Genomic DNA, 8,924 nt, shown 5'->3' on the forward strand with positions numbered 1-8,924 from the left:
CCGGCCCCGGCGGCCACCGGGGGGGCCGGCCCGGGGGCGTGGGGGGAGACCCGACCCCCCCAGGCACCGGGAGCGACCCAAGGAGTGGGGGCGCACACGCCCCCCAGACCCCCCCGGGGTACCGGGAGCGACCCGGGGTGGAGAAGGGACACACGAGACCTCGGGGGTACCGGGAGCGACCCAAGGGTGAGGTGGGGGATACACACACCAGCTCTGCCCGGAGTACCGGGACCGGCGTGGAAGGAAGTGGGGAGGGGTCGCTGCCTTACCGGGAGGAGTGATGGGGGGGCCCGACCCTCTTGGGGCGACGGAACGGCTGTAAGAGGGCGGTGGGGGGACCCGCCCCCCCGGGACACGGGGAGCGGTGGGGGGACCTGATGGTCCTGGGGCACCGGGAGCATCCCTGGCCCCACCGGAGGGACCGGGCTCCGTGGGATACGAGCAGCAGAGCTGGATCTCCCCCGAGCTGCGGGGTTCACCTGGCTCTTCCCCCCCCGCAGTCCCTGATGGATGCGCAGAACTTGCGAATCGAGGAGCTCCTGCAGAAGATCAAGCAGCAGCAGTACAAGCTGGACAAGCAGAATCTGCAGATTAAAAGCCTGCAGAGCAAGGTGAGCTCCCACCCCGCTCTGTGCCCGGGGACCGCAGCCTGGCTCTGCGCGCGTGGCACAGCCCTCGGGTGGCCCGAGAACCCGCCGTGCCGCTGCTCCCCACCTCCGGGGACCCGGCAGAGGCCATGGCCTGGGTGCCACAGCTTTGGCGACAGGGTGGCGGGCTGCAAGCTTCCCCAGCACTTGCAGGGAGCAATAGGAGGGATTGGTGTGTGGGAATGGAGCCTCTCCAGGCTCGTCCTTTGAGTTTTGTCTGCAGAATGAGCTCGTTAGCATGGGTGTGAAAAAACCACAATAATTTCTGGCTTTGTCAGCCTCAGGTATCTCCTATTCCTCCAGGTTTCTGGGCAAGTTCAGCTCCGGCTCTGGTCACAGGGGAGCGGCTGGCGGCTTGGCTGATCAGCTCCACTGAGTAACAGTGCGGAAAATGAGCTGAGATAAAACTGTTCTGACTTGTGCGTTTTTTTTTCTAGGTCAATCTACTGATCCCCTTACACCTGAAAGACAACAAAACACAGTCTCCAAAGTGGAAGATGAACCTGAAGAGCCTCAGCCTCACTAACCAGAGCCAAAATGCTAGTGGGGAGCCCGTGCTGACACAGAGTGAGTACCTGCTCGTGCCACCCCACTCCTCTGTGCTGGAGCAGACCTGTAGCAGTTGCAACCGTTTGGAAACAAAAGGTTTAGTTGTCCTGAGTCAGGATATGAGATTTGCTTGCAAAACCGGAGCTTGGGAGTTTGGCCAGACTGAGGGGATCTGGAGCACAGGCAGGATCCTAGCCTTCTGGATCAGTATTAGTCCAGCAGGAATTTAAGGATTTAAGAGGAATTTTTCTGCCTGATATTAAGAATTCAGTGGGGAGTGAACACTGATAGCAGGTATTTGTCAAAGAGGGTTGGCAGGTTGCGGGATGGGGGGGGTGAATGCAGGCGGGAAAGGAAGATCTCTGCTCCTCAGAGTTAGCTCTTGTTCACCTGCTCTCACTTTACCAGGCAGAGTCTGTTTCTGTCTGCTGGCAGAGGAGAGGGTTGGCAGAGGGAGCTAGATCCTTGTGCATCTGTCTCCCTTGGCTCGTATTTAGGGCTCATACATGAAAGACAAGTGCCTCAGCTTGCGCTGTGCTTAGCAGAAGGTGCTGAGCTGCAGCAAATGCCCAGGCAGGAAGGCACTGGGCACTCACATCCCCGGGAAACCAGAGCAGGCGAGTGGATGCTGCAGCTGGAGCTCCTGGCTCTGCCTGGAGCATCCTCTCTGCTGGCTCCCGCAGAGTGAAGGGCAGCAGAGCGGGTGTCCCCAGCTGCGCTGCATCCTGCAGCTTCCCTCCCAGATAGGAACTGGTGTCCCCGCAGGGTCTGCCGGCCAGGAGCAGCTGCTCTCGTGTTATGTCAGCTAAATCACGGTGCTGGCTCCGTCTGTGCAGCTGTCTGGGGATGTCCAGGGCGAGCCAAACAGAAACCAGGCAGGGTGAGAATGCTCAGGGAAATCCTGCCCCCGGGCTTAACGCAGCGATAGCTATGGGAAAACACACGGGAATTTGTATGTGGGGCCTGGAGCTGTCACTGCTGTGCCTGAAAGCTGGGTGGGCAGAACAAAGAGCTGCAGAATCACTGCAGATAAGGAGGGAGGTGGGACACCAGGCTCCAAACTCCCAGTGCTTGGCGTGGTGGGGCTGGCCAGCCTGTAGCAGGGCTGCGTGAGGTCTCCCTCAGTCAGAGCAGCACTAGTGAGCCTGAAAACTGTCCCAAAATCTTCCCTCCCCACCTTGTTTTTTAATGACCTCTGCTTTGTGACTCACCCTCAGTGTGTCGGAGAATCCCACAGTCGTTTGGGTCAGAAGGAGCCTTTAAAGATCATCTAGTCCAACCAACTAATCCACCCCCCCTGCTCTACTCTCGGGTTATGTTGGAAGTGGGCTGCAGGGAGGTGGGTTCGGGTCTTTGCTACTTACTGGTGGCAGAGGCAGGCTGTGCTGTCGGCTCTGTGCTGGCATGGTGGGGGGCAGCGAGGGGCTGCAGCCCCAGGGATGCTGTGAGGTGGGGGGTGCAAGAGCTCAGCCCCTTCTTGTGCTGCACTGTCCCCGATGGGGAGACCCGGAGCATCCCCGGCACCCTGGGCATCCCGTCTCCCTCCCACCTGGCTGAGCTGCGGGCTCCCCCTTCTCTTGCCTAATCCCCAGTGTTGATATCGCTGACAGAAAACAAACTGGCTCCCTTTCATTAGCAAGCTGAGTGAGTTTTCCGGCAAATCTTAGCACACAATATCTGGTGGGCCAGCCCCGTGCCCTCTTGCCTGGGGAGGCTTGTGGCTGCTTTCAGAGCAGGCAAGTGCCAGGAAGGCTTGTGCCACCCGCTCCCTGCCTATTGTCGGGCAGAGCCGCAGTGCCGGCGCGGCCCCAGGGAACGGCGATGAACTCCACCAGCAGCCCTTTTAGAAAGACCCTTTTATTTGCATCCAGTGAACACAAGTTTTTTCAGGCCAGAGATGGCAGGGGGCCAAGCATGTGAAAGTTGAAGGCTTGAAGCAGGCTGGAGAGTGAGAGCTTTAATCGCTCGCAGAAAGAGGATCACATCTTTAGGCAGAGCCTGCGCTTTCTGGCAGCTGGCCGAGTAGGGGAAAGGTAGAACCCTGCTCGCTCTCTCCCCGTGGCGCTGGGACTCCAAAATAATTGGGTTGGGTTGGGGAGGGTGAGGGGGAGGTGATGCAGACAGCTCCGGGCCTGCCCTGCCATCCCAGGACGGTATGTTTATCCCAGGTTGGTGACCTCCTGTCATGCCTGGAGATGCTGTTGGGTAAATACAGTGCCATGCCCGGGGCAGCTCCAGCCAGCCTTGTTGATTCTTCTGCCGTGTTTGGCTAAATAAAGGGGGAGGGAAAGAAAAACATCCAGAGCAGCCAGGAGGTCTTGTTGTTCTGCTGGTGCCATACGGATGTGCAACATGAACTGGAACTAACGAGCGTGTTCCTCAAACAAAAAGCTTGAGCTGAGGCTGTTCAAGCAGCTGCATCTCATTCAGCTGCTTGAAAGTCCCGGTTGCACCAGGAGAAGAGATCGAGTGCAGGGAGCGTGGGTAGGGCCCAGGAAAATCCCAACCAGCAGCATAGGGATGGGGTTGGCTTCCGCATGCTGGGGGCACTGAGAATCCTCCCAGGCACTGTCCCAGCGATGGTGGGAGAGGAAGCGGGGAGCCCTGCGGGGCCGGGTGAGCCCAGCAGCCTCCGGCACCTCCCTGCCGCTGTGTGTGAGCCGGGATCGCGGTGGGTCTGAGGTCAGGTTGTGGTTTCTCTTCCCCTGAGCCTCATCTGGCTTCCACGGCCACGCTCGCCTAGCAAGTGGGGACATGAGGGCTGCACTTGGCCTCCCCGCGGTGCTGCGGGGGGTTCTGTGGGGGTTTGACCCTTTGTGCAAAACACCCGCCCCTGATCCAAGTGTGCACAGGCTCGGGGCCACACGCTCATCCCGTGGGTGCACTCATGGGCTTGACAGCACCAGTCCCGTGCTGGCGTCAGCGCGGTGCGAGGGATGCTAACAGCAGGGCGAGGCCGGCCCTGCGGGCAGCAGGAGAGGGAGTGCCTGTGCCAAGGAGGGGAAAGTTCACTGGGAAGGGGGGTCTGGTGGAGGGGAAATGGGTGAAAGGTGGTGTCAGGTGACACACTGCTGTCCCTTGGGTCCCCCCATGCTGACCTTTCCTCTAGTTGTGGCTCTTGCGTTTCACCCCAAGGCAGCATCGGGTTGCCCAGCGAGGAGAGGGGCAGGGGGTGACGCCTTGCAGGGACAGCTCTTGCCCTCTGCAACTCAGAAGCCCCATTTTTCCCCCCTTCTGCCCCGTGTGAAGCCCCATGGCCACGGGGGAAGCCCCTCTCTCTGCTGCTGCCCCCATCATGATGCCAGCCCTGACTCTGGGGTCAGCTACTGCAAGGGGGACCCCGCAGGGGGGCCCTGGGCGTTCCTAACACCAGGGCACAGCCCAGGCCTTGTCTTCAGGTTTCTTCACCCGTCTGTCTTGGGGTTGTGCTGGCAGCAGCTGTGAGCCACCAAAATCCATCCCACCCTCACGCGGGGAGAACAGACCCCCTTTGTCTGGGGGTGACGGGGGCACCTGTCCTGGCGGACAAAGAGCCCCTTGACTGCGCCGACAGCCCGGGGGCTGAAGTCCCTGCACATCCTCCTGTGGCCTTTTGACTCGGGTTTTGTAACAGGTTTTTTGCCCCCTGCTTCTCTCCCCGAGTTCTGCGGGTGGTGGTTCCTGGGTGGACTTTTATCAGCGCTGTTGAAACGGTGCTTTGCTGGCAGCTCGGGGCAAAGTCCCCGCAGGGGCGGAAGGAGAAGCCTGGCTGGTGTGGGGATGGAGGGGCTGCAGGCTGGGGGTGGCCTCACCCTGGGCAACCCACTGGTGCAATGAGCTGGGGCTCGCGGTGCTCCAGCCACCCCCTCCCTGCCCCAGTCCGTCTGTTTTGGGCAAAAGGGTCACCCCAGGCTGCCCAGTGGGACATGGGCTGGGGCCACCACAGTCCCCAGGAGCAAGAGCTCCTGCGCTGAATTCTCAGGTGCCTTCCTGACATCAGGACTTGGGGTTTGTTTCTGCTCCTGAGACCCTTTGAGACTGCTTCAGCCTCGGGGTGGGATGGGGATGCTCGGCCCTGGATTGCCCTCGGCATTAGCCCATCCCAGACAGGCTGCTCCTGCCTGGCACGGAGGGAGCTGGGAAGCTCCTCGGGTCTCCCCTTGACGGGGAGCAGGGCTCTGTGGCCTAGGTCACCCCAAGCTTCTGCCTTGGATGGAAGCCCGAGGAGCTGTGTTTGGATAAACAGGAAGATAGAGGGTCAGAGCATGTGAAGCTGCTGAGGTTGGAGGCTGTCCCCTCCAGCACGCGTCCAGAGCTGCAGCCACCCCTGTGCACAGCTGGCCGGGCTCGTGGCCAGGGCTGCGAGTGCTGGGGACGTGGTAGGAGCAACCTGCTGAGGAACTGGCACGCGGGGCCGCCTTCCCAGCTGCTGTTTCCTTTCCCTGCAGAGCTCCCAGAGGATTGCCACCAGCTCTTCCTGGCCGGGCAGCAAAGCAGTGGTGTTTTCCAGGTGCAGCCTGCAGGGGCTCAGCCCTTCAGAGTCTACTGCGACATGACCGCAGGTAAAGCGGTGGCGGTGTCCCGCAGCACTTTGCACTGGGCTCGGGCAGACAGGAACCCCAAATGTCTGTGTTCTTCCTTCCTGCAGAAGGTGGCTGGACAGTGATCCAGAGGCGCACAGATGGTTCTGTGGACTTCGACCAGCTTTGGGATGCCTACAAGAATGGCTTTGGAGACCTTCATGGTAGGTGGATGATAGTGTCCGTCTTCTCACTGTGGGACAAGTGATACCTCAGCACAAGTTATTCCCCCTTGCTGGCCCCTGGAGGTCTCTGTGCCAGAGCACGGTGTTGGCCTGAGGAAGGGGGGGCACTGCTTGCAGACCAAGAGTCCTTCGTCTTCCTGACTTATCCTGCAGGTGCCAGACAGTGATTCAAGTGCCACAGAGTCCTGGGTTGTCCCAGTTTGTCTCTGGAGCCTGTTCACATGTCGTCTTTGTGCAGCACGTTGGTGCCCCTGCAGCCAGTGCAATGTGTCTTGTTCCAGGTGACTTCTGGCTGGGCCTGGAGAAGATCCATCACCTTGTCCAAGAGGGAAGGTACAATCTCTTGATTGAGCTGGAAGACTGGGAGGGAAATTCCCAGGTGGTTCAGTTTGTCTTCAGCCTTGGTGGTGAGAGCACAGCCTACATGCTCAGTCTGCTGGGACCTCTGTCTGGAGAGCTGGAGAATGCCATTGGGGACTTCAGGCAGCTGCCCTTCTCCACTCGGGATCGCGACCATGACCTCAAAGCTGACACAAACTGTGCCAAGCACCTTTCAGGTCAGTAGGAGCTCCTCCTTCTCGGTGGCGTACACTTTCCCATCAGCCCTCTGCTGTCTTGTAGTGGCTCTGAGTGGGACTAGACCCCTTTGGGGTTGAGCCCAGCTTGTCCCCTGTTTCCCTGGGAAAGCTGCATCCTTAGGAGGAGCTGTGCAGGGAACCAGGAGGGAAGCTGAAACCAGGAGGGGGTCATGATTCAGGTCTTGGCCCAAGCGTCTGTCTCCATAACAGCCTTTCTGGCTGCCACCTTGCTTGGAAACCTTTCAGGTGAAACAGAGGTCAGTCCCCAGGCCTGAGATGGGGCTGCTGAGGGGTTTGAGGTGGTTTTGCGTGCCAGAAAGAGCAGCAGGGATTTGCAGGTGCATCCTGAAGGCACATCTGTACAAAGGTTTCCCAGTGCACGGGACTCCAAGTATGTACAAGGTGGTCTTGTAAGGTCCTGAAGCTCTGGAAAAGTGGGAGAAACGGGGGCAGCAGCTGCCTTGAACCTGGGTTTGTTTCTGTCGGGAAATGCCGTGGGTTAAACCGGCCCCTGTGTTGCTTTGGTAGGTGGCTGGTGGTTCAGCACCTGCGGCCATGCCAACCTCAACGGGAAGTACTTCCGCTCCATCCCCCGCCAGAGGCACGAGCGCAAGCAGGGCATCTTCTGGAAGACATGGAAGGGCAGGTATTACCCGCTGAAGTCAACCACCATGAAAATCCAACCTGCAGCACTGGAAGCAGAGCCCTAAAACTGCCACTTGAGACTTGACCTTCTCTGTGGAGCACTGCCCTGAGCTCCGTCACTTGGTGTTTACAGAAAACAAACCCATCCTCCCCGGGACGTCCCCCGAGGAGCGTTTCTCTTGGTTAGCAGACCATTAGTGGCATGACGCAGCTCCTCGCTGTAAGTAAAACAGCTCCATGTCGTTGGAACCCCGGGATGGGAGCTCCCAAACCAGAAGAGGAGCCACCAGCAGGGAGATCCACCTCCAGAGCATTCACAAGGGTCTTCCAACCTGCCACGTGCTGCTGCAGCAAGTTCAAGTTGTCTGGTGCTTTCTGTCCTGTCTGAACACTTCTGTAACGGTTTTGATGAGCTGGGGCTGGGGGGAAGGGGAGCGTGTGAAGTGTTTCACTACCCTGGACCCAGGAGTTGGGCACGGAGCCTTGCTGTGCCCTGTCTTTCGCTGTTGTTCCCAAATGATGTCCTACGTACCTTTGTGTGAGAGCCCCCAAAGCCCCCTTCCCCTCCTGGTCCGTGCGGCAGCGAGCCTTGGGCAGCTCCATCTGCGCAGCCCCTGCTCTGGTGACTTCAGCCCTCTGAGAACATGGGTGCTGGTGAAGGACACCCTGTGCAGACAGGGACCTCGGGCTCACTTCCCCATCAGCTTCAAAGCCCTTTATTTCTGTCCGCGGTGGGATTTGCTGGGAGCCGGGGAAACTGCTTCCTGCTGCAGGAGATGATGGGTGGGATGCTGCCGCCGGCTGCATGAGGGCCAGATCCTGGAGGGCTGGGTCTTAAGCTCTGCCTGGAGCCTACCGTTGTTACCGGGGGTGGTTAGGACAAGCACTAGGACAGCACAGGTACTGAGCAGTGGCTGTCCCTGGGCAGCACCAGCCCTGCTCTCAGCTGTAAATCCCCCTCTCCCAACAGCCTTCCTGTCATTTGCGGAGTGAATAGCACTGTCCCACGTGCATGCCCCAGATCTCGCTCTAAAGGGCCAGGGGAAAACGGGGGGTTTTGGCAAGAGCCACACTGCCCTGTCGGGTACGTACCCTGATGTACGGGACCGCCTCTGCCTTTGGGGTGGGTGTCTGCGGAGAGGTGGGCAAAACAGGTCCCCAAAAACTGTTACAGGCCAAGCTGCCGTCTCGGGGCTTCCCGAGCATCCTCCCCTATTGAAGTCATATTGACTACTGTGCTAGAGCTCCTAGCTGCTAAATATTGTACATAGTTCATTTGTAGGATGTTGGATCTTGTCGACGAATTTCCTGTTTTAATTTGTTTCCATATTTAAATGTGGTGTTAATAACGATGTGTTGTAATTTATAAATGTTTATGCTGGGAAAAAAAAAAACAACCAACAACTGTAGTTTGTGTATTTTTTTTTTTTTTTTTTTTTTTTGTACTAAAATATCTTTTCTGAAGATGTCTTTTAATAAAAACAAGCCTGTAACTGTCCTGCCTGGATTATTTGCCTGATTTTGCCAGTAGATGATGTGTGGGAGCTGTGTAAGAACTCCGGACTCGGTTTGCTGGCTGGGGTTTGACCCGAGCGCTGTGCTGCCCTCTGGCCTCAGCTCAGCTGGAGCCTCACAGAGCTCTGAGTTAAATCCCTGCTATAGCCCCCAACGGTGGTTTTTAGTCTGTTTGAAGTTTATGGACTTAATTCCTTTTTCTCTCTGGAAATGGGGCCCTGAGGCAACAAGTTTACAAGTGATGAT

The 8,924-nt window shown here is 58.3% G+C and overlaps 1 protein-coding gene across 1 annotated transcript in view; it reads left to right on the forward strand.

Moving 5' to 3' along the window:
* The window catches only part of ANGPTL4 (angiopoietin like 4), a 19,696-nt gene extending 11,117 nt beyond the window's left edge, over positions 1 to 8,579 (forward strand). The window contains exons 5-10 of the mRNA XM_026865136.1: positions 501 to 611; positions 1,085 to 1,214; positions 5,624 to 5,737; positions 5,824 to 5,919; positions 6,222 to 6,497; positions 7,047 to 8,579. Coding sequence (XP_026720937.1) covers positions 501 to 611; positions 1,085 to 1,214; positions 5,624 to 5,737; positions 5,824 to 5,919; positions 6,222 to 6,497; positions 7,047 to 7,228 — 909 coding nt within the window. The 3' untranslated portion in view covers positions 7,229 to 8,579. The remainder of the gene's footprint in view (positions 1 to 500; positions 612 to 1,084; positions 1,215 to 5,623; positions 5,738 to 5,823; positions 5,920 to 6,221; positions 6,498 to 7,046) is intronic.
* Positions 8,580 to 8,924: the final 345 nt, after the last annotated feature.

Source organism: Athene cunicularia, assembly GCF_003259725.1.
Source record: "Athene cunicularia isolate RWA chromosome 28 unlocalized genomic scaffold, athCun1 chr28_part2, whole genome shotgun sequence".
NCBI lineage: Eukaryota > Metazoa > Chordata > Aves > Strigiformes > Strigidae > Athene > Athene cunicularia.